This window comes from Mobula hypostoma, chromosome 15 (assembly GCF_963921235.1).
Source record: "Mobula hypostoma chromosome 15, sMobHyp1.1, whole genome shotgun sequence".
In the NCBI taxonomy this organism is placed as follows: Eukaryota; Metazoa; Chordata; class Chondrichthyes; order Myliobatiformes; family Myliobatidae; genus Mobula; species Mobula hypostoma.
This window is the reverse complement of record NC_086111.1, coordinates 39,983,651-40,009,241: the sequence shown is the minus strand read 5'-3', so window position 1 is coordinate 40,009,241 and position 25,591 is coordinate 39,983,651. Positions and strand designations below refer to the sequence as shown.

At 38.9% G+C, this 25,591-nt stretch overlaps 1 protein-coding gene across 12 annotated transcripts in view; it reads left to right on the top strand.

Annotated features, from left to right (window-relative positions):
* LOC134356788 (microphthalmia-associated transcription factor-like) overlaps positions 1–25,591 on the top strand; it is a 267,666-nt gene that overhangs the window by 93,320 nt on the left and 148,755 nt on the right. The window contains exon 1 of one of the 12 annotated variants that reach the window (XM_063067926.1): positions 7,025–7,218. The exons of the other annotated variants lie outside the window; for them this stretch is intronic. Within the exon in view, the coding sequence (XP_062923996.1) occupies positions 7,163–7,218 (56 nt within the window). The 5' untranslated portion in view covers positions 7,025–7,162. Of the gene's footprint in view, positions 1–7,024; positions 7,219–25,591 lie in introns of those variants that run through there. 12 annotated transcript variants of the gene reach the window in all.

Below are 25,591 nucleotides of genomic sequence, written 5' to 3'. Positions count from 1 at the left end.
AGTATGTGGCAGTGTTATGAACTGAAATTTAAATTTCATCTGAGCAGCCATTTAACCTTTTCCTTAAATAAAGTGTGTTGGATTTGTGCATCCAATTACAAGGTGAAATCCTGCATTCTATTTGCATAAATGTTTCATCCCCTAAATGGAGATCTGCTCAGGAAAGAACGTCTCTGATGTGACATTTGATATCTAATGAGCATAACACAGCTGGCTAGTGAAATCAGAGATTGCTTTACTTGCAGAATTTTTCATATTTTTAGAAGAATTAAATCCACTGAGATGAGGGATTTTCATCTGCATGAGTCTTCAGCACTTCCCATACATATCTTTGGGTGAAATGCTTCTCAAGAGTTCAGAGTTCCAAAGTGTTTTACATGTTTTGCTGTCTTGTGTCCATCATGTGCAGAGTGACACCTTTGACTACAGTTCATCAGGCAGCGATTGGCAGTTATCCCCTTCTGTTCGAGAGCCTGATGGTTGAGGGGTAGTAACTGTTCTTAAACTTGGTGGTGAGAATCCTGTGGCACCTGTACCTTCTGCCTGATGGCAGCAGTGTGAAAAGATCACTGGCTGGCTGGCAAGGATCTTTGTTGATGGGTGCTGCTTTTCTATGGCAACGTTTCATGTAGATATGCTCAATGGTTGGGAGGGTTTTACCCATGATGTACTGAGCCGAATCCCACTACCTTTTGTAGGATTTTCCGCTCAAAGGCATTGGTGTTCCCATACCAAGCTGTAACGCAGCCAGTCAGCACACTTCCACAACACGTCTATAGAAGTTTTCCAAGGTTCTTGATGATCCTGCTTTTTACTGTCACTGGCCTTCTCATCTCTTTCCCCTAAAATCACCTGTAGTGAGTGAAGCGCATCACCTCCTCCTTCACCATTCAGGAACCTAAATATCTCTTCCAGGTGAAGGAGATTCATGTGGACCTCCTCCAACCTTGTCTATTGGAATACAAGCATTTTGTGCTTGCAATGTGGCCTCTTTGAAATCTGCACGGCCAAGTACAGACCAGGCAACTGTTTTGAGGACCACCACAACAGCATCTTGAGTGTCTGGATGCAAGTCATTTTAATTTACTTTCCGATTCCCGCACCAACGTTTTTAACTTCAGGATTTTTCTTTGCAAAGGTGAGGCTAAACACAAACTAGGAGAAAAATACCTCGGATTCCACTTGGGTAGTTTACAACCTAGTAGCATGAGTGTTTGAATTTTCCAATTTTGGGTAATCCTCGCCCTTGTGTTCCTCTTCTATTCCCATCTACCTTCTCTGGTTCTCTTTCTGTTCATGTTTTCCATCTGTTCCCCATGGCTACCCCAACACCAGTTTCCTTTTGCCTATCATATCTGCCCTCACCTTGTTTTCACTGTCAACTACTTGCTCATTTTTCCCAAACACCACCCTCCTCACTCTTCTATCTACTGACCATCTTCTCTCCACCCCACCCCACCCCACCCTTTTGTCCTGATGCAGGATTTGATCTGAAACTTCAAAGCATCCTTCTTGCCTCCACATAGCTGCCTGATCCACTGAGTTCTAGAAACAGTCGAGCATTTGCTCTAAATTTCAGCATCTAAAGTCTTTTGTTTCAGTACTTGACTGTAACACCGTGTCTTGCAGTATAATGGTTAAGTTACCAGACTACCAGCCAGAAATCTGGGCCATTTGATCAAGAAATACAAATTAGAAACCATAAGACTATTATACATAAGCGTAGAATTCAGCCATTTGGTCCATTGTTTCTGCTTTGCCATTCAATCATGGCTAATTTATTTTTACTCTCACCTCATTCTCTTTATTTTTCCCCATAATTTTGATGCCCTTACTAATCCATAGCCTATCAACCTCCGCTTTAAACATACTCAATGACTCTGTCTCCACAGCTATCTGTGGCAGTGAATTCCACAGATTCACCACCCTCTGGCTAAAGAAATTCCCCCTAATTTCTGATCTAAAGGGATGTCCTTCAATTCTGAAGCTATGCCCTATGGTCCTAGACTCTTCTACCATTGAAAACATCCTTTCCATGCCCACTGTCTAAGCCTTGAAATACTCAATATGTTTCAATATGATCATCCCCTCATTCTTCTAAACTTCAGTGAGTGCAGGCCTAGAACCATCAAGGGCTCCTCATATTTTAATCTTTTCATCCCCAGGGTCATTCTTGGAGACTTCCTTTGAATCTTCTCTTGTGCCAGTTCATTCTTTCTTAGATAAGGGACCCAAAACTGCTCTCAATACTCCAAATGTAGTCTGACCAAGGCCTTATTTAGCCTCAGCATTACATCCTTGCTCTCATATTCTAGTCCTCTCAAAACGAATACTAACATTGCATTTGCCTTCCTTACTACCGACTCAACCTGCAAATTAACCTTTAGGGAATTCTGCAGTAGGACTTCCAAGTCCCTTTGCCTTTCTGATTTTTGAATTCTCTCCCCTTTCACTAAATAGTCTACGTCACCATTCCTTCTACCCAATTTTGTTTAAAGAAATGTCAATTGCATAATATGATTAAGGGTGTCTTGGTTTTAAATATGCTCCCTGGGATAATTTCTTGAAGATTTTGTAACTTAAATTTTTGGTGCATTTTTCTCTGAAGGAAAATAATTAATTTTTCAAAAGTAGTGACCCTTGCACCACAGTTGGACTAGCTGACTGCACTATTTGACATCTATTTAATGCAGAATTTTGGCAAAGGCCCACACTTTTGATGAGTAATGCCAATCAATCAGGACTGTGGAAATTGCTTAAAAGCTGCCATGATAATACTGGAAGGTTACAAATTCCTTTAACGCTTATTATACCAGAGGTGAGTTAATTTTCACAAAAACTAGTGCAGATTCTGGAAATCTAAAATAAAGCAAATATTTGAAATGCATAGTGGGCTAAGTAGTGTCTGTGGAGAGACTAGAAATAATACTTCAACTCAATGTTTCTATGTGTACAATAATGGTTTGGTATTAGAGGGTTGTTTAAATGTTGGCATCTTTCTTGATAAAAGGGATATCTATAGGGATAATCTAACATTTTGATGGGCATTTAATGTGATAAAAGAGAATTAATTATGGAAGTATCCATGGGCTACTTGCTTATCTTCAGTTTTTCTTTATTCTAACAATGAGGTTTATGTAAAACAGTTTATTATAGTAAATGTCATTGAGTAGTTTAGCTAACATTGTTATGACTGTAGAAATTTGATGTGAAGTAATAAATGTGGCAATGATGTACAGGATTTATGTTTTAACTGTTAGTACTGCTGTACATTGTTTCTCAGAGGACTAATACTGATCGAAGAAATTTGCTCAATTTTGATATTCAAGTGAAGTTATTCTGTGTGAGAATGTTCACTGTGCTGAGGGTGTCTGCCCTCTAATAGGCATAAGGATTTTTTCTGAACAAGGCAAGGAGTGGGCGGAGGCACAAAGCTGCTCCATAACTGGTTCAGCTCGCACTTATCATTGGGTATCACAGTTCAATGCTTTATGAGTAGTTTTCAAACTCTTGAGTGATTATATGTGGAACCACAGCAGTAATTAACTCTGTAAAGCCAATTAAAGCGATTTTTGTTTAATCCCAAACTAGAATAAGTAATTGTAAACTTTATTCTCTGGATTCTTTCAAGAAAGAGTTAGATAGAGCTCTTAAAGATAGCGGAGTCAAGGGATATGGGGAGAAGGCAGGAACAGGGTACTGATTGTGGATGATCAGCCATGATCACAGTGAATGGCGGTGCTGGCTTGAAGGGCCGAATGGCCTACTCCTGTGCCTATTGTTTGTTGTTACCTAGATTTTTGTAGCAATTACAGGAAACTCGTAAGATTGTTTAATATGTCCTCCTTCAAAGTACGATACCCTTTGGATGGCAGAACAATCAATAACTAGGCTTAAGTTACATACAAATGTATTATCTTAATGAACAAACATGCAAAAGAGATTTTTGCTCATAAACTTTAATAGCTCCTAAACAAACTGAAATTAAAATGACCAATATTAGCAATTCTTGTCTTTTAAAAATAAGTGTCGCAGTGGATACACTTCTGGTGCTCCAATAAATATTTATAATGCATGGCTGTGATGAGTTCACAGATTTTGATGAAGATGACACTGGGACAACAGTCAATTTTGAAGTGTACAATCGTATTTCAAATCTTGGTCACTACTGACATGCATTGCTGAATTTTCGTTTTTCAGTATGTATTGTTCAAGTGGTGATTTATTAATAACAACTTATGGTGGTACTTTGATCTCAACAAACTTATAAGTGAAGTTGGGGAAGTTGTCTAAGCTCCCACCATATGCAAGCAGCATACGGGCATGGTTACTTAATGAGAACAGGAGGGATTCCTCTTCTTTTGTAAGAAATGTTTTGTGCTAGAAGGGATTGTCTAGACTCTAAACTTGCTGGACCATGTTCCCTCTTGCTGCTAACCTATGATTCTGCAACTAATGTTAGTTATCAGTTAAGTTCATGCAAAGCAAGTTGCTTCATGATTAATATGCTTCAAGAAGTCAATGTTGCACCATTCATTTACTTGCCCATTGGGAGATCCAAGAGGTATCAAGCTTATGAACTCTTTTGCGTATAATACATACAGCTTCTTGGTTAATCTAATATATTTATTTTGGTATTATATAATTAATAACATTGATACCAAATCCATTGTTTAAACTAAACTTTGCAGTTGTTTAGCTATGAGTAATTTACAAGTTGCCCAGGTCTACTTACTCAGATCTGAAAATCAGTGAAACTCTGCAACTAAGTTCTCATGTTAAGTCTTGTAGATCCTGGAACATACATATTCCTTCTGTGTAAGTCTGCTTTCACTAGATGTTTCACCTTTTTAATGCCACTCTTTATGCCTGTTAATATTGGCATCAGCGCTTATCTATTTCCAGATAAAAGTCTGTGCAATGTTATAGATTTATATATGAATCCACTGTACTTGTATGCTGATGGTTTAACTATTCGTTCTTTTTTTTGGTAAAAACAAACTTTGATTTTTGATGTGTGTGAACTTGGCACTTGTCTTTTAAGGAGAATATTGTGTATTAATATGTGAAATCATTGATTCATGATGGAAGTGAAATCATGTTTACATTTGTTTTTAAAAATTTGATTAAAAGGCCAGTTTGAAGATAGGTGTGAGTTTCACTCTTTTTAAATATGTTGTATGTGTATTTTTTTCACAGTTTTCAATTGCTGACTGAGGGAGCATAGCTTAGGTGCTCAGCGATATTTTGTGACACCGCCAGAAAGTTTTTTTTTAATCCAAAGCACTTGCAAGAAGAAATGCACTTTTATATAATGGCCCAGGTTTTCTGATGTTAGATAATGTAAAGGGGATTTCTGAAGACTATTAAGCTAAATTATCGGCAATATAGGATCTTAGTTAATTCCTTGAAACTCAGTCCAAGTATTTTTGAAAGTCAGTTCCTCCACTTATCTAACCTTCACCAGTGATTGAAGTTTTGCATTGCTTTATTCCTTCATTAACTTGTTCTCTTACCCAGCCAGCCCTTGTGTTCTGCTGTACTTTTTGCCCAGCGAGTCTATCCTGAAATATGGGCATTTGCTCCAGTATACAGTAAATCATTGGAACGATCAACAACAATTCTGAAATTCCCTTTAAGTGCTTTTTTTTAAGCCTCTCTCAAATTGTTAATGCACAATTTCCTACCCCATTTACCTTTTGAGGAATGGGATTTCATTCACTTCATGCAAATGGAACCGACCTCACAGATTGAGTACCCCATGTATTGGATTGGGCTGAATGGGCTCCCAAACACAACAGAGACCTTCGTAATTCAGCAAAGGTATGTGATCATGGAACTTGTAGACTGATGTGAATATCCAAATAGTTAACTAACATTTCTGCAAAAGAAATCTACCCTCCTTATCTCATATGATCCATACCTATAGTAATATGATTGGTCTAAATGTCCCCTGAAATGATCTCCCATGCTAGTCACTACAAGGGAAATATGCAATATGCTGACTTTGTGAGTAATGTTAACTTAAGGAAGTGCATTTTTCAATAAAAGCTCTTGAATTTGGGAAGTTGTTTTACTTTCACATAATATGAAATATATGCATGTTTTTGTGTGCACGCCTACATTTGTACAGGTACATCTAACCATAAAATATCTTGAATATTCAATGAAGAGTAATGAAGGTCACTTTTGATAAATCTTATAAGTTAATACATGAAGTTCAAGCAGATATACTTCAAAGCTCAAGTGGCCCAAGTTCCTAAAATTTAAATAAACCCACTAAATTGTAACATGCTCACCATTGCAGTGCTTTGAGAAAGCAACAGTATAGTGAATGTTAAAGGAAACCTGTTAACTTCAGTAGAAAATTTAAACTCTTATTAGGAAGTCAGTGCAATTAAATAATACGAGATGAACATGTCCGAATGAAAACCTGTAAAAACTGGGAACCTTGGGATAAAAATAATGCTGAAAATGCAGAGCAGGTGTGTCTGTAGCTGAAGGGAAAGAGAACGGAGAGCTAATGGTTTGAGTTCCTCGAGGATAAAATCCAGGATTGGATATATTTGTTTGGTTTTGATTTGCTTTCTTTTCCTTGAAATCGCATGATAACGTGCCAATGCTCTAATTCCTTGCAGCAAATGTCTGCAAATTAAACGGTGTACATTTCCACTTTATGATGCAAACAGACATGAGTAAGGAAGTACTATAGTTTTGTGGTATTAATTTGCAGTCTTTTTATGTTGACTGGCTACATTGAAGCTTTGTAACACAGGTAAATTTATTCAAACATTTGCACTACTAGAGCGTTTTTTCTAATAGAACAGTATAGATTTGTGGAAAATAGCCAGCAATGTTTGACAAGTGGAAAAGGTATATCTTGGGGAGGTAGCAAGGGTCATTTTCTGTTAGGTGATGTTTGTAAATAGAAAATTTCAGTTTCAGTAGAGGAACTGGCCCATTATATCACATGCAGGTGCTGGATTGAACAGGTCTATTGCTGCAGACAGACAGTAGGCACTACTTAAGCATAAAGCTCTGCTAGGATTGGAGTTGCCAGGGCCTTATCTGGAGCCACCCCCAGTGACACATATACTGCCGTAGAGTTTGACTTTCACTGTTCTCCAAGGGCTTACAAAACACCTTTCAGGAAAAAGAAAAGATGGAGGCTGTTGGAGTACAAATGTTCAGACCATGCTCATTCCAAAGGCTTTATGTGTAAGTACTTTATCACTTCTAGGTAGTTCCAAATTGAAAATACTAAAATAAATCAAGTACTTTTCAACAGTTAAAAATTTCTGTGATGCAAAAGCTTTAAACTCTCTCAACCAGTTCCTGATTAAAAATCATTCAGTATGTCGTTATTTGTATGTACTTGTAGAATATTTTTGTATTTAAAGAGTTTTTTGAACAGTTTATTTTGGTTCCTTTAACTGTGGTCACTCTGGCTCTAGAATCTATTGGTAATATCCATAAGCATGCCTGTACACAATGTGCTGCATTTGTCAGCAAGATCACTGCTAAATATAAATATTTAAATGTATTGGTGTCAGCTCAATAATCTCAACAATTTTATCTAGCTGTATAGTAAGGTCTTGCAACAACCTCAGTTCAACATTTGTGTGATTAAAAGTATAAAAGTATCAAAGCTGGAGAGATGTCATTTGCATGTACGTACTTGGTTCAGACCATGGAGATTTAGAACAGTATTTTTGAGTCAGAGTCTGTAATTTTACCAATTTATCTTCTTTAGAACGACTGAGAACTGAAGCAAATCATCATTGTGGTCATTTATTAAGTTCAAACGAAAGCAGAAAGCTAGCAGTACAGTTAATTAATTATTTACTGAATGGTCATGGGTCACAAGAAGGGTTTTCTTACAGTGAATTTGCTTCATCTTAAAGCAGTCAGGTTTCAGTAAATATGCTGGAATTTGCAACGGAAGGAAATACTGTATTATAGTACATATTTTGATGTTGATGACTTAGTAGAACATATGATAGGATTTTTTGAAGCATTTACTAAATGAATATTTGTGTTACAACAGTTTCAAAAGGAAACTATGTGTGAGCCAAGATTCAGGGTGTCAGAAAATGTCATGTTTTTTGTAACTAAAAAATTAGTGTCAATCGAAACTTGTTTGTTCTGTACATTATGAATGTTTGCCTTCAGTATATTAATTTCTCAGGTTTGATGTCACTGGTAACACCATTTGTAATCTTTCCTATTTGCTTTTGAGAAGATGGTAAGCATGCCCAATAAATGCAGCTTGGACTGCTGCAATCTTCCTGGTTAAGGATCTTTCACAATACTGTTGGGGGAGTATTCCCAGGACTTAGAGCCAGCAGAGATGAAGATGAAATGATAAGTTTCTAAAGCAGGATGGTGTGTAACTTGGAGGGGAACCTGTAGGTGGTGATGTTCCCACGTGGCCGAAGCTCCTGTATTTCTCATTCACAGAGTTTGTATTTTTGGGACATGCTGTCAGTTTAGCCCAGTTCAATAACAATAGTGTATTTAGTAGACGGTACACACTAAAGCCACTGTGCCTCAGTGGTGAAGGAAGTGCAAACTTGCAGTGGTGGATGAAACAGCAGTAAAGCAGGGGTTACATCAAGCTTCTTGGGTGCTGAAACTATGTTAATTCAGACAAACCAAGAGTGTTCCATCATGTTACTAACTGGAGCACTTTAAATGGTGAAAAGATCTCGATTGACACTAGGTGGGTCACTTGCCATAGCATACCCCACCTCACCTGATTTTTGCAGCCATAATTTTGACTTAGTTCAGATCCTCATCAAAGGTGTCCTCTGTGATGTTGATGCTGGGGGGCTTGGCAATGATAAATCTTGTTTCTTGTCTTGGCCTTGTTGGAGATGGGCACTTATCTGTTTTGAAGGCTACCTGTTATCTATCTGCCAATCCTGAATATTAACTGAGGTGCTTTATTTACTGAAGAATGGTGAATGGAATTAATTGTTGGGCAATAATTAGCAAATGTCTAAACTTTCAATCTTATTAGATAATGAAAGTCATTGGTGAAAAAGCTGAAGATGTACCTGCTAGGACATTGCTCTGGGACTGGGATGATTGACCTCCAACAATTGCAGCCATCTTCCTTTGTTGACAGACCTCTAGGATTCAGTTGTTTAGTCCACATAGGACGAAGGCTGTGAGGATACCCTGGTGTTAAACTGGAATGGGCATTAATGAGTGTGCAGGTTATTGATGGCACTGTCAGTAACACCATACATCATTGTTAATGATTGAGAATAAACACAAGAGATCCTGCAGTTGTTGGAAATATAGAGCAACAGACTCGTTGAGCTGTAATTAACCTCATTAAATCTGTCCTTTTTGTGAACAGGGCACATTTGGACAATTTTCCATATGGTCTCTTAGATAGCAGTATTGTAAGTATATTGAAGCAGCCTGACTAGAGGCATAGGCGGTTCTGGAGTGTAGTTCTCCAGTATTACAGTCAAGACAATGTCTGGTCACATAACCTTTGCTGTGAGTAGTGCTTTGAACCATTTCTTGGCATCGTGTGGAGTGAATCAAACTAACTAAAGACTGAATTCTGTGATACTGGAGTTCTTGGGATAATGTCAAGACAGATTGACAGTATTATAGAGAATGGTTGCAAATGTTCTAGCCAAGACTGAATAACTGTTGGGCTCCACCATTGTTGAAGATGGTAGTTTTGCTAGAAGCCTTTGCTCCCAGTTTGAGGAGCTTTGATCTGATTGTATGGTTCATGTTTTGCAAGCAGATGAGGTAGCATCTGTGGACAGAGAAATACTAAATGGGACCCTCTGGGACCTTTTATCAGTAGTTATCTTGTCGTGATCAGGTACTTATTCAAAAGTTAGTGACGCAGTGATAGCTATGCTTAAATTCAAATCTGAATTACTTGATTCAGAGTCCTCAGTTTTGCTGAAATACTTCTTCAGGTCTAATTAAGTGGGTGTTGGTCTTGGATACAATTTGTTGTCAAAAACGAGTGTTCAAAAAATCTTGTACATTAAATAAATGCTTTGAACCTTTTCCATGCAGTGTACCCATTATAGTTTGGTATGAGCCCACAGGAGCAATTCCCAGTGCAAAGTGTTGCATTACGTAAACCACAAAGGACCTTGGAAGTCACCATGCAACAGTCTTTGTCTTAACATTTGGGCTTTGGTTTATATTGTTTTTGATCTTCATGTTATGCTGGAGTTTATAATGTAGTGCTGAGAACTCCAGTAGTGTTGAAGGAGATGAGGCAACCATATTTTGCCTCTGTTAACTGATGGAACTTGGAGCCTTGGATGAGGACACCCAGGGCATGAGCATTGCAATTAACAGTTGAGTCACTTGCCTGCAAAATAGAGTATTGCAGGAAACTCTGGATTAGTTCAAGACTTTGCTCCTTTGGCGAACTCATGAACTTTGTCCGTAGCATGGACAGGTAATTTTGATGCAGATCATCTCCTGAATTGAGGTCCTCTTTAGTTTGTAGGCTGCATATATCCAGTGAAAGACTGACATCACTCCTGCATTTCAATTCAATTGATGCCTATTGGTTGTCTTATGGCTTGTATATGTAAGCGTATTATCTCATAATAGTATCTTAAGCATAGTGGACCATTCTGCAATTTTCAGAAGTTTATTCTAAGTGCTGATTTAGTAGTAAAGCTTATGCATTGCAAATAATGTTATATGATGGAACTGGGCTAGAAACTTCGTTGATTTCATTTTAGTTGCAATTGTTTTGTCCAGAGGTCAAGTGACTTTTCAAACTTTATGTAAGCTTTGCAGAACAGTACAGGCCCTTCGGCCCACAGATGTTGTGCTGACTTTTTAACATACTTTAAAATCAATTTAGCTCTTCCCTCCTACATTGCCATCTATTTTTTCTATCATTCATGTGCCTATCTAAAAGTTCTGAAATGCCCCTAATGTATCTGCCTCTACCACCATTCCTGGCAGGGCATTCCATACACCCACTACTCTTAAGCGTAAAGAACTTGCCTCTGACGTCCCACCCTATACTTTCCTCCAATCACCTTAAAAGGATGCCACCTTCTACTAGGAATTTCTGCCCTGGGAAAAAGTCCCTGGCTATCCACTCGATCTCTGCATCTTATCTTGTACGCATCTTTCAACTTACCTCTCATCCTCTTTTGCTCCAAAGAGAAAAAACACTAGGCTGCTCTACCGATTTTCATAAGGTACGCCCTTTTATTAAATTCTTTGCAGACATCACTTTCCACCCATCTAGCCCTCAGTTTCAATGGAACATGCTTTGCAGTTTACTTCAGCTTCAGTGTGGCTGTACTACTGAAAGCATTTTCCTCTCTCCTCATTTATCAGCCTTTTCTTTATGATTCCCCTTGGCATTTTCCCATTCAATTGTGAGATTGCAGCACCTCTCCTTCAACCTGGACCCTTCCCACCAACCAAGGGCCAAAATAGATCTTCCACATCAAGAAGTAATTAATTTATTTGAACTTCCAACCTACTGTAGCTCATTTGTTGCTTACAATACATTACCAGCTGTATTGGAGAAACTAGTTGATGATTAGGTGATGCTTTTTCAGTTCACATTTGTTCATTCTACAGTGCTAACCTTGATCTTCTAGTTGCTTGTCATTTTAAATCCCTGTTTCCACTCTGACTTCTCTGTGTGTTCCAAATGTGGCCCAACCTTGGTGTGAAGAACAGCACCTGATCTTCCATCTGGGTATATTGCAGTCACTGGAATTCAATATTAGATTAAATTCAACAATTTTGGATAATTTGCTTTCTCTGTTTGCATCAGAACTGTCCAGATCTGCTATAAGGTTATCTAGCTGTAATCTTGACTCAGTTCTCTTTTTCTCCACAGGCACCACAAAATTTTCTGGGCATTTCCAATATTATTCTTTAGTTTCCAATTCTAAGATACATGTCACAGCTTTTTACAAATTCCTTTATTTGTGTTCCCTGACTCCCCCCCTCCACACCCCCCAACACCTCTAACTTCCCTTATTCTTCTAACAAGCAGGCGGTCGCAAAACAGTGCGTCACCACCATAGAAACCTTGGTCTTGCCCTTTCAAGGGGATGCTCTTTGTCCTATCCATTATGTCCCCATCCTCTATGCCATTAAATCTGAATTGCTTTCTTATTTTTCAGTGATGTGAAAATTCCATTGCCCCTGGTAGCTGACTGCATCCATCCACTTCTGGTTTCATTTGTGAGGATGAAAATTGTCCATTACCCAAGTTGTGCTGTTGGTTTAACCAGAAACTGAAACCTGTGAATAAGCAGTAACACTTACTGTTTCAGCATTTGCATATTAATTTAGTGTATGCCATTGAAATGATATAGTCGGGTAATGTTACCTTTTAATATTAAAGGATATTCAGCTGTATTGTATTTTTGTTTTGGAGTTTATATTGGTTCCATGTCAAATTGAGAGATTATAGTTGGGAAATTTGCGTGCTTTTCACTGACCCAACTCAATTCAGGTGAACACTTTTAGTAAGGTTGGCAACTGGAGCTATCTCAGACAGATTTTGTTGTGGCTTTGAGCTCTTTTATATTATTTTAAGCATGTCTTCTGTGGAGCATTCTATAAATGATAGAAGTTAATTTTGCAGAGGCATTTTGTCTTTAGCTTCTTGTAAACTAACACTGCGCATGTAATGTCATACAATTATATAGCAATAAATATTCTTAAGTGTAAGTGTGGAACAGTTTTTCCGAGTTTTGCTAATGAATAATTTACATACTCGTCAATTAGCATCAGAGTGATCCGCTCAGTCCCTGAAGCCTACCCTGTCATTTGATATGATTGTGATTGATCTGATTATAATCTCTACTTCTCATTTTCATCAACCCGCTGAAACTTTACCTCTCTTTGCTTACCAAGCATCTGTGTACTTTTGCTTTAAATATATTCAACCTTAAAGATATTTGAAGACTGCTTCCTCTAAGATTCAGTTCCAAAGATGCTCAGTCCTCAGGACAGTATTTCCTCGCCTCTATTTTAAACATCCAACCCCTTCTTCAACAGTGATTACTAGTTCTGGATTTTCCTATAAGAGGAAACATCTCCATGTCCATCCTTTCCAGACTCCTGGGACCTTGTATAGTTCAACCAAGTCCATTCTCATTCTAAAATGCAGTGGGTTCAAACCTGCCCATTCTAACTTTCCTTCGTAAGACATTCCATCCATTTCAGGGACTATTCTAGCAAACTTCCTCTGATTTATCCTAGTGCATTGACATCCTTCCTGAAGTAAAAGAGGCCAATATTGCACACACTACTCCAGATGTGATCTCAATAATATGCATTAAAGCTGAAGTGTGATCCCCCTACCTTTATATTTAATTCCTCTAGCAATAACCAATAACACTCTGTTAACTTTTATCATTACAAATTCTATGCATAGATTAGCTTTCTGTTTATGATGCACTGAAATACCCAAGTTTTTTTGGATTGCAAAATACTATAGTCTCTTACTACTTGAATAAGATGTTTTATTCCACTTTTCCTCCAAAATTGGACAACTTCAACATGGGTGATAAGTCTATTCACCCTTTTTTCTCCCTTCTCCGTTGACTGTCTCAATCAAGTTTTCAAAAAAATCATTCATATTTATAGATCCTCAGCTAGAAATTTATTTGCAATAATTTGCTTTCCTGCTTCTAAATCATTGCTTTGTGTTCTCGAAGAACACCTTGGATTCTATCTATTTCTCATTTGTAGCCAACTTCCAGGCAAAATCATTCAGAGCTACTGTAGATGATGCCATTTCTTAAGCTGCTGTTCTCTCTGGTATGTAGACAGGTCACACACACTCATCCCCGTCTCTCCCTGTACTGTTCTATTGGTTCAGATTTGTCGTAGGATTCGTCTAACACTCAAAAATTTATTCAATTGCAACTGAGTTGTGAGTTGTGGGAAGTCAGATACCAATAGCTAATAAAGGGCCCAAGCAGCGTATTTGACTGTTCAATGTTAGTTCAAATCAGACAATTATTTTACTTGTCATAATAGAGGGTTTAGAGGGATTTGGGCTGAACACAGGAAATTGGGACTAGCTGGTTGAGCACAGTGGTCAGATTGAGCTCGTTGGGCTAAAGGGCCTGTATCTATACTATATGGCTCTTTAACAAATAATTTTACTGATGATGAATACTATTTTGGCATGAAATAATAACTCATCATATCTAACACTTATTCTTCATATTGTGGATCCTTGGAGGGTTTGGGTGCAAATTTGTTATTTTCTGCAGTTCTGTTCCTCACCAGAGAGGGGAGCAATATACCAGGATGGCAGTGCAGGAAAGACAGAGAGCTGTGCGCAGACTTTGGAATGAGAACTGGATGGTGTTGGAAGACTAGAGAGCTATCTGTTAATTGCAGAGACTGAAAATCACTGCAAATTTAACTAGCGTTTCTGAGAAACTTAAGAATCCATTTAGTCAGACAGATGTCAGCATGATTTATACAGTTTGGCAATGTCAGAAACAAGGAATATAAAGACAAAAGATATAAATATATTGATAACTGATTCTGCTTGAAAACAACCATATTGCTTCATAATACACTTGGAAGGAACAGTCCTAGAACAAAATTTAATGAAATTCGTATACCAGGAATCAAACCTTATGACACATTATTCCTAATGTTTTGCTGCAGAATTATGGATACAGAAGCTGATAATTTTACTGTTGCTATTTCTAGCAATGATATTTTGTAGTAAATTGCAGTGCTTTCTTACAAAAGGAATAGGCTCTAATCAAGAATAAATGAAAGTCTGAAACAGGCCCATAAAATTTAATTGTACATGTTTCATATTTTAGATCTTGCACATGAATTATTTTTGAGTAGTTGGTAGAATACTGGTAACTTACTAATTCAGAAATAATAAATACAAAGCTGGGGATGGAAGGCAGGAAAATAAAAAACATTCTTAAAAATTAGTAACAAAAACAACGTGTATTTATTAACAAAGGTTAAAAAGTAGATGGAGGACTTTGATAGAGCTTAATGACACGTGTTTCACAATGGGCTTGAATGAGTAAGCAGATGAACTGAGGGCACAGGCAGGCATAATTAAATTAATGCATTTGTAACTGAAATGTGGATGAGATAGAGGTGGCTGAAAGGAGGCAGGTATTGGTTGAAGAAATACTTAAGAGTTGTGGTGAAGGATGATGTCTTCTATAAAAAAATTATATCAAAGGAGGCCATCTGAACTGATTTAAAGGACAGAAATGGGGCAGTTGTGTAGCTGGCAGTACATTAGACCCTTGGATATTCAAAATGAAATAGAAAAACAAAATTGTTTGTGAACCTGTGAAGGTCAAAGTAAATAATGATTTGTTAGGAATTCCAACTAGAATATTAACTAAGAATCACTATAAAAGTACAAAGGGCACAGACTCTTAATGTTTGCAAGGGATTTTGTTTTAGCCAGTCTGCTGCAAGTGCAATAACAAAGGAGACATTTCTAGACTTTGGTTTTATAATTCCTTGAATGTGACTTTGAGATGTTGTGGTTCTTTTGTTGAACTCCCTCTGCTGGTTGGATGATGCCATAAAATAGTTTTGCTCAGAAAAATCACACAGTTGAAGTGCTGAACTGTTATTAAGAGACTTGTTCTTTGATATTTGCATTTGCAGAATGATACCAACATGATAACTGATAGTGGGGGATGACAGCTTGACGGGATTGGCTACAGGAGTATCTATTCAATGCCTTTCGTCGAATATTGAGGGTATTTTCTCAGTTGTGAAGCTGTGAAGTTGAGGTTCACTGAACCAACTAAGATTTTAATGCCCGTATCTGTTACTTTCAGGCATAGTACAAATTAAGATGACCACTTTAGGTTTCTTTCCTTGGTACAGCAGAACTGTGAATTAACAATGTGGAAAGGATGGAAAACATTTTCATGCAAACAACATGTCCATGTCTACAGGTGCTAAGGGACATAGTTCGTAAGAAAATTGCTGACTGTAGGTAAACTAGGAGACAAGAAAATTGAAAACATGATTTACATAGTCAAACAATTTGAATGATCCACATGCAGGTCTGTAGTACAGTGGGAGAAATTTAATTGGCTGAGATCAAATTCCGATGAATAGCTATGGGTATTTTGGCAGATATGGGTTACGGAACAGTGATTACATGGTCACACTCGAGGAAATCTGCAGATGCTGGAATTTCAAGCAAGACGCATAAACGTTGCTGGTGAACACAGCAGGCCAGGCAGCATCTCTAGGAAGAGGCACAGTCAAAGTTTCGGGCCGAGATCCTTCCTCAGGACTAACTGAAAGAAGAGTGTGGTAAACCATGTATATAGGTTGTAACTGGGTTACCTGTCTGGACATGCCTGGACACGCCCCTCTGCTGACTGCTCCTGTGGCTCCTCCCACAGATCCCTGAATAAAGGCGATTGTGTCAGTGCTCCTCCCTCAGTCCAGGACAGATATTCAGTATGGGTGTTGGCCCATTTTACTGTTAATAAAAGCCTTTCAGTATTTGCTCTACTTCCAGTCTTTTGGAGTAATTGATAGTGCATCAAAGAGCTAGTAAGAGATTTGAAAGTGAGAAGGGGAGGGGGAGATCCAAAATGATAGGAGAAGACAGGAGGGGGAGGGATGGAGCCAAGAGCTGGAAAGTTGATTGGCAAAAGGGATATGAGAGGATCATGGGACAGGAGGCCTAGGGAGAAAGAAAAGGGGAGGGGTGAAGCCCAGAAGGTGGGCACGGGGTATAGTGAGAGGGACAGAGGGAGAAAAAGGAGAGAGAGAGAGAGAGAGAGAGAGAGAGAAAATAAATAAATCAATCAATCAATCAATCACAGATGGGTTAAGAGGGGCATTAACGGAAGTTAGAGAAGTCAATGTTCATGCCATCAGGTTGGAGGCTACCCAGACGGAATACAAGGTGTTGTCCTTCCAACCTGAGTGTGGCTTCATCTTGACAGTAGAGGAGGCCATGGATAGACATATCAGAATGGGAATGGGACGTGGAATGAAAATGTGTGGCCACTGGGAGATCCTGCTTTCTCTGGCGGACAGAGCGTAGGTGTTCAGCGAAATGATCTCCCAGTCTGCGTCGAGTCTCGTCGATATAGAGAAGGCCACATTGTACGCATGGGACATGGTACAAGTTTGGAGCTGGTGTTAAGGAATCATGTATTTTGTGGAGTTCAGGATGTGCTTACATAAAGGAGGTTGCTTAATGAGAGGAAACTGAGTTACAAGTAGGCATTTAATATCGTCCCAGCAATGGAAAGGGTAATCATGATAGCAGAGGACTTATAGCTTCACCAGCAAAGGCTCAGAGGGCAGATGTGTTAATGACCATTGAATGAGCTACGGTTGGGATATGAGTTCAGATTTAAAAGAATACAAACACAACTCTGACCCAACTGTAGCCAACCTGTTTCTGAATTTAATAAGAGACGGGTACCTCATCTTCCAGCAGGCAAGTTTGTAATAAAATATCCAATGAGGTACTGGCTTGCCACTTAACATATTTTGTAAGTTTATCTGAGGTGTATGAGACTTCTCAGATGTTGGGCCAGTCCTCAACAGCTGAAGACAGGCATTGATTGGTTGAGGGGGAAGACAGCTGTTTTACCCTCATTATTTGTGTGTTTGTTGAGGCCCCCTAAAATTGTTTCCATCCTTAGAAATGAAGACACATCCCAGATTCATTATAGAACAAAGAACAATGCAGCACAGTACAGGCCATTCAGCTCATGATATTGTGCCAGCTTTTTAATCTACTCTAAGATCAGTCTAATCTTTCCCTCCCGTATCGCACTCCATTTTTCTTTCATTCAAATGCCTATCTGCGAATCACTTAAATACTCCCAATGTTTCTGCCTCTGTGCTCTCGTCCATTCATCTTAAAGGTATACCCCCTCTTGTTAACCATTTCTGCCCTGGGTAAAAATCTGGCTATCCACTCTATCTATGCCTCTTGTCACCTTGTCCATTTCTACGAAGTCACCTCTCATCCTCCTTCACCATAAAGAGAAAAGTCCTAGCTTGCTCAATCTTCCCTCATAAAACACACTCTCTAATCCAGGCAGCATCCTACTAAATCTCTTGAATCCCTCTCTAAATCTTCTATATCTTTCTTATAATGAGGTGACCAGAATTGAATACAAACCTCTTACATGTGGTCTAATCAGAGCTTTATAGTCATTACCTTGCGGCTCTTAAACTCAATCTCTTGACTAATGAAGGTCAACACAGCATACACTGTCTTAACCACCCCATCAACCTGTGCTATAACTTTGAGGGATCTATGTATATGGATCTCAAGATCCTTCTGTTCCCCCACACTGTTAAGAATCCTGCCATTAACCCTGTATTCTGTCTTCAAGTTCCAAATTGAATCATTTCGCACTTTTCCAGATAAACTCCATCTGCCACTTCTCAGCCCACCTCTGCATCCAATGTCCTGTTATAACCTACGACAACCTTCTACACCACCAACCTTTGTTCATCTGCAAACTTACTATCCCATCCTTCCACCTCCACCTCTAAGTCATTTATTAAAAAAAACAACACAAAGAGCAGTGGTCCCAGAGCAGATACCTGCAGAACATCACCGATCACCGAACTCGAGGCAGAATATGCTCTATCTGCTACATTCCTCTACCTTGTGGGCAGGCCAATTCTAAATCCACGCAGTCTAGTTTCCCTGGATCCCATCCCTCCTGATTTTCTGAATGAGCCTACCATGGAAAACCTTGTCAAATACCCTACTAAAATCCATACACACAACATCCACTGCTCTATGATTTGTTTTGTCACCTCTATGAAGAATTCATTCAGGGTTATGAGCCACTAATTTCCCCTTACAAAGTCATGTCGACTATCCCTAATCAGACTGTGCTTCTCCTAATGCTTGTAAATCCTGTCTCTAAAAATGTTCTCCAATAGCTTGATGTACTAAGACTCATTGGTCTATGATTCCAGAGGTATCTCTATCACCTTTCTTGAACAAAGGAATAACATTTGTCATCCTCCAATCTTATGGTACAACTTTTATCACCAATAAAAGATCACCACCAAAGGCACAGCAATCTCTTCCCTCACTTCCCATAGTAACCTGGGGCATATCCTGTCCAGCCTGTCCTCATTGATTGTCATCTGAAAGTCGTGGATTGCCTTACCTGTTCTGGTCACCTACTCTAAATTTTGTTCCATGTAAATGGAAGTCTAGCCTATTTGTCAGATTTTTGGATATGTATCCAATGCAAAAGTTGTATCCTATGTTCAATGTCTGAATTTTCTTTACAGTACATGGCAACTCTACCTAATAAATGTCTTGGCCAAAGTTGTCATTAGTAATTCAAAGATATTTCAGAAGTAAGGTTTGTCAAGGTTTAAAAGCTGTCGGCATATTTGAGATACTGGCCTGGAATTTGTATTGAGAAATATCAGAGAGGGATAAGCTTTGCAATTAAAAGAATGAAATTAGTCTTTAAATCTTTGAATGTTCATGCATGTACTTTATACTTTATACTTTATTGTCGCCAAACAATTGGTACTAGAGCGTACAATCATCACAGCAATATTTGATCCTGTGCTTCACACTCCCTGGATTACAAATATTAAATATTATAAATATTAAAAATAGTTAAAACTAGTAAATATTAAAAATTTAAATTATAAATCATAAATAGAAAATAGAAAAATGGGAAGTCAGGTAATGCAAAAAAAACCGAGAGGCAGGTCCGGATATTTGGAGGGTACGGCCCAGATCCGGGTCAGGATCCGTTCAGCAGTCTTATCACAGTTGCAAAGAAGCTGTTTCCAAATCTGGCCATACGAATCTTCAAGCTCCTGAACCTTCTTCCGGATGGAAGAGGGACAAAAAGTGTGTTGGCTGGGTGGGTCATGTCCTTGATTATCCTGGCAGCACTGCTCCGACAGCGTGCGGTGTAAAGTGAGTCCACGGACGGAAGATTGGTTTGTGTGATGTGCTGTGCCGTGTTCACGATCTTCTGCTGCTTCTTTCGGTCTTGGACAGGACAACTTCCATACCAGGTTGTGATGCACCCTAGAAGAATGCTTTCTACGGTGCATCTATAAAAATTAGTCAGGGTCTTAGGGGACAGGCCAAATTTCTTTAGTTTTCTCAGGAAGTAAAGGCGCTGGTGGGCCTTCTTGGCAGTGAACTCTGCTTGGTTGGACCAAGTCAGGTCATTTGTGATATTGACCCCGAGGAACTTAAAGCTTTTGACCTGTTCCACTTGTGCACCACTGATGTACATGGGGTCGTGCGGTCTTCTACTCCTTCTGATGTCAACACCGATTCCTTCGTCTTGCTGTTGTTGAGGGATAGGTTATTGTCTTCGCACCATGCCACCAGGTTCTTAATTTCCTCTCTGTAATCAAACTCATCATTACCTGAGATACGGCCTACAATTGTTGTGTCATCAGCAAACTTATATATTGAGTTTGATGGAAACTTGGCTACACAATCATGGGTGTAGAGTGAGTACAGCAGGGGGCTAAGTACACAGCCTTGTGGGGCACCAGTGCTCAGAGTGATTGTAGAGGAGAGCTTGTCCCCTATTTTTACAGCCTGGGTCCTGTCTGTGAGGAAGTTGAATATCCAGCTGCAGATCTGAGTGCTAAGTAGTTAAAGTTACTTAGCTTGCTTTTTCTTCTCAATCTTCTGGCCTGGAGTCCTCAATGCAATGAGTGGGATTTACAGTCCTGCACCAAATCTGATTGGAGGGGTAAATACCCTGCATAATGCTAGAATATCCGAGCAAGGCCATATTGCACTGCAGGAATCCATGTAATGGCAGAGTGTGGTGTTCAGAATGGTGCTGTCTGCTATTCTTTGATTTCTGGACTTATAGCAGATGTGGTATGTCTGGGACTGACTTTCATTGGAACGGATGAATATTGGCAATTCTCCAGCTATTGATGTTTGAAACAGAACAATAACTATTTGTTCAATGAGTACTGTAAACTCCAGAATTTTTTGCATTCCAGTTGTAGAACATATATTCTAGATATTGAAGATAAGATTGTTCGCATAAAGTCCAAATTTTTATATCATTTTGTCGTATATGTTAGAGTTCCTTCTATTCTATTTCTATTTCTGTTAAATGTACACAAAATAGAATTACCCTTGCTTCTGCTTTTTACCTCAAGCTTCTTTTGAAGAGGCCTTTGGTATACTGCCAATATTTTGGCATAAATGGTATCATGGAACACAATAGCAAAGGTGATAATTTCTGGTTAATGTCAACTGAAGTTCTCATTGTGACCCAATTGCATCATTGCTGAAAGGCTGAAACCAAATGAAGGTCAAATCCCATCGAAATGAAACAAAACAGAGCCTCTTAGCTCTTTGTTGCTCTGTTTTTCTTTGGTTGCGTTTTACATCAATTTAGTTCTAGCAACCAGTCACAAATTGATATGGGTAGGAAGGGGGAACTGATGGCAATGCAATATACACTCAAATGTTTTCTTTATTAGGTATCTCCTGCACCGAATAAAGTGGCCTTTGAGTGTATGTTCATGGTCTTTTGCCATTGTAGCCCATCCACTTCAAAGTTCGATGTGCATTCAGCGATGCTCTTCAGCATATCGCTGTCGTAACGCATTCAGAGATGCTCTTCAGCATTCAACAAACACTGTTGTATTTCAATTACTCTCACCTTGAACCAATTCGGCCATTATCTCTGACCTCTCTCATTAACATACATTTTTGCCTACAGAATGTTGCTACCTGGATGTTTTTGCACAAATTTCTGTAACTCTAGAGACTGTTGTGTGTGAAAATCCCAGGAGATCAGCAGTTTCTGAGATACTCAGACCACCCCATCTGGTGCCAGCAATGATTCCATGATCAAAAGCATTTGGATCATATTGCTTCCCAATCTGATGTTTGGTGTGAATAACAACTGAACCTCTTGACCATGTCTATATGCTTTTATGTATTGAGTTGCTGCTGCGTGATTGGCTGATTAGATATTTGCATTAAAAAACAGGTGTACAGTTGTACCCAATAGAGTAGCCGTTGAGTGTGGATCCATACAAGATTGTTCTGCAGTTTCAACTCACCCGTTTCATGTTTTAATTCACGTCTGCTTCCATGTAGCTGCTGTACTTTAAGAACAGTTGAAAGAAATAAAATTGAAAATGATGTCTCCTTAGTAAAAATAATAGGAGTAATGGAGCTACTGAAATTCACATCGAAATGACTTTTCATTCTATGTTCAATCATGATCTTCTAGACATTGTTTATATCAAAAGTGATTTGTCTATATTATTCTGATTTGCAAAAATCACTTATTGCATTAATTTGCTTTCTGAGTGGCTGTTAGGGGCTCAGTTGTGTTACATTGCCTTTATTTTAACATCAATTTCATTAGCTCTTAATAGTTGCTTTTAATGAAACCTGAATTTATTACTTGCTATTTAGGATATCAGCACATTTCAGAATGTCTGAGTACAAAATAAAACCAGGATAATTAAGTAAAAAGTTCCTCCTGTCTTTACCTACCATCCCGTGAGCCTCTGCATCCAACACGTCATTCTCTGCAACTTTCGCCATCTCCAAAGAGATCCAACCCCCAAATATAACTTTCCCTCACACCCCCCACCCCCTCCACTTTCCACAGGGATTGTTCCCTCTGTTATTTCCTTGTGCATTCACTTATCCCTGCCACCTGCCTAATTGTTACACCTGCCCGTTCACCTTCTCCTCACCTGTTGTGTCCGGTGTTCCCGACGTGGCCTCCTCTACGTTGGTGAGACCCGCTGAAAATTGGGGGACTGCTTTGTTGAGCAACCCTGCTCTGTCCGCCAAAAGCTGAGCTTCCCAGTAGCCAAACATTGTAATTTCGATTCTCATTCCCGTTCCGACACGTCAGTCCATGGCATCCTCTTGTGGCACGATGAAGCCACCCTCAACGAGGAATAGCAGCATCTTATATGCTGTCCGAGTAGTCTCCAACCTGCTGGCATGAATATATATCTTTCCTTACAAGGACATATTTTTTTCCTTTCCCCTCTCCTCTTCTATTTCCGTCTCTAGCCTCTTAGCTCTTTCACCCGCCTATCACCTCCCCCTGGGTCCCCTCCTTCTTCCCTTTCTTCTATGGTCCACTCTCCTATCAGATTTCTTCCTCTCTAGCCATTTACCTTTCCTACCCAGGTGGTTTCACCTTTCACCTTCCACCTATCCTCCCACCTTTTTATTCTGGCATCTCCCCCCTTCTTTTCTGGTTCTGAAGTAAGGTCTCTGCCCAAAACATTGACTGTTTATTTATTTCCATAGATGCAGCCTGACTTGCTGAGTTCCTCCAGCATTTTGCGTTGTTACTCTGAAATTCCAGCATCTGCAGAACTCTCCTTGTTTATAATTATGTACAATTTGTACCTAAACTTGTAAATATTTTTCAATAGAATTGGCTTGAGTAGAGTTTCTACTCCACCCTGGTCTCATCACATAGGAAGAGCCAGTAGTGTTATTCTGTTTACTTTTTGACTTGTAAACGCACCTTATGCTAAATGTCAGTTTTCTGGAATATATTTTATTACTTGTTATTTATTTGTGGTAATATCACTTTATGTGTTATATGCACAGTGTTGTGCAACTTGGTCCAGAGGAACATGTTTTCTTGGCAGTATACCGTTGAATGACAGTAAGCTTGAAATTGTAATTGAACTTGTCTTAGCACTTGGGTAAGATGTGGAAGTGGGAGGGTTTTACAGACTTCCAAAGGAACCTGTGAATATTCAAACATTAATTACTCAGTGTATTCTTTTTGCTCATTAATTACCATTGCACACATGCAGTCATTTTAATGTGGTCCATGCAATAAGATAGTTGGATTATACATAGCGAAACACCAAGAGCTGAAAATGTAGGATAGCTAAGGGAGTAGATTAAAATAGCTGAAAAGTTTCATTACAAGTTTTCCCTGATTGTGAGGGTTTGAATTATGCATTTATGAAGTTTTGAATTATCCTCAATTTAATTTTTGCCGAATCCTTAAGAAATTGACTTGCTTGCCAACTCATACGCAAGCATGGACAGGCATAAGAGTGATGTCAACAAGAATGTAGTTCCTCCTCTCCTGTTATTAAGAAATTTGAGTAAATATGCATTAGCAGATAAATGTAAATGCATGCTTAATGTGCCTCTCCACAAGTTGCTATGTTTAACTATATGTGGACTTCTCTACTCTCACAACTTTCCATGATCTCCATGCTTTTCAAAAGTATCTTAAGAATTGGCTTTATGCTGTTCTTTGAGCTACAGGTATATTATTACCTGCACTGCTCAGCTCTTTCAAGCAGAACATTGATTGATTATAGCATTCTTGATCTGGTCTGCACACTCACAGCTTCAAGTCTACCATACTTTAAAGCATAACATCCATTCCATCAGCTGGCTGAATGGAAGCCTGGCACCAAACTACCCCCTCGTAATTTTGCTGGGAATCTGCTTCAGTTTCTGGTCTTCTACTCATGGTCTCCAGCAATGAATCATTTATGGTCCAATGTGGCAAAGCTGCCTGTGAGGGTTTGTCTTTGGTGGAATGAGGCAAGTGCTGGAGCCATTTAATTCTGAGGCATGGGATGGAGAACTGCACGTCATTTGGAACTGGCAGCACCTGCTCTATGCATTGATCCAGATCCCATTGGATATGATGGAAGTTGCCGTCTCCTCCTTCCTGGGATAAGGAGAGCTTTTCAGGGAAACAAAGAAAGACAGGATAGCAGCTTCCGTCATACTGTGGAGAAATTAAATAGGATTAGTGCAATGGGTGATTGATAGTTGATATAGACTCTGTGGGCCAAAGACTGTCTCTGTGCTGTGTGATTCTACAGGAGTATCCATTGCATACAGTATATAAAGTACTAATCAAATAGTCTCTTTATCATAAACCTTTTCACTATTGATTCTCAATCTCCTCTTAGCATTCATCTGTCTACTTCTGTAAAGGCTTGCCACTCTAAATGGGTGGTATCTGCATTCCTCTAATATTGCCATCTCTCTCAGTCCTGAGTAAAACCTTCCTACCATGAATAACTGTGTCTTGCTCTTTTAATCACTTTTCTTTGTCCTTTTCTAGAAGATGCTTTTAGAAACCTACCTCATGGATTTAGGTACTAGCTGTCTTTCGAAGGTCCTATTGTGTGGCTCAGCAACAGTTTTGATCGAGTTTCTGTGAAGTACCTTGAGACAGATTTACTACCCTATTGATGCTTTACAAATGGGAGTTGTTAGTAGTTTTACAGCCTCCTGCTGACAAATGAGATTTTCCCTCCTGAGTTTTGCTTTTAGAATGTACCTTTATTTTTAAAGAATAGTGATGTTTCAAAAATGTAACTTTTTTTTGCATACACAAGCCTCACAGTTTGTACTTACAATAGGACTTATTGTTTTTAATAAGCTATGTGTAAATAGTTTATAGTAGTTGTAGTGTTTTGTCGTATCAAACTTTTCCTTCATTGTGGCTGCTGTATAAACATTGTAAATGTTAGAAGCTACAACTTCAGTACAATGTGACCTTCAGGAAAAGGATTTTATTTCAGGAGGTGTGGAGGTAGC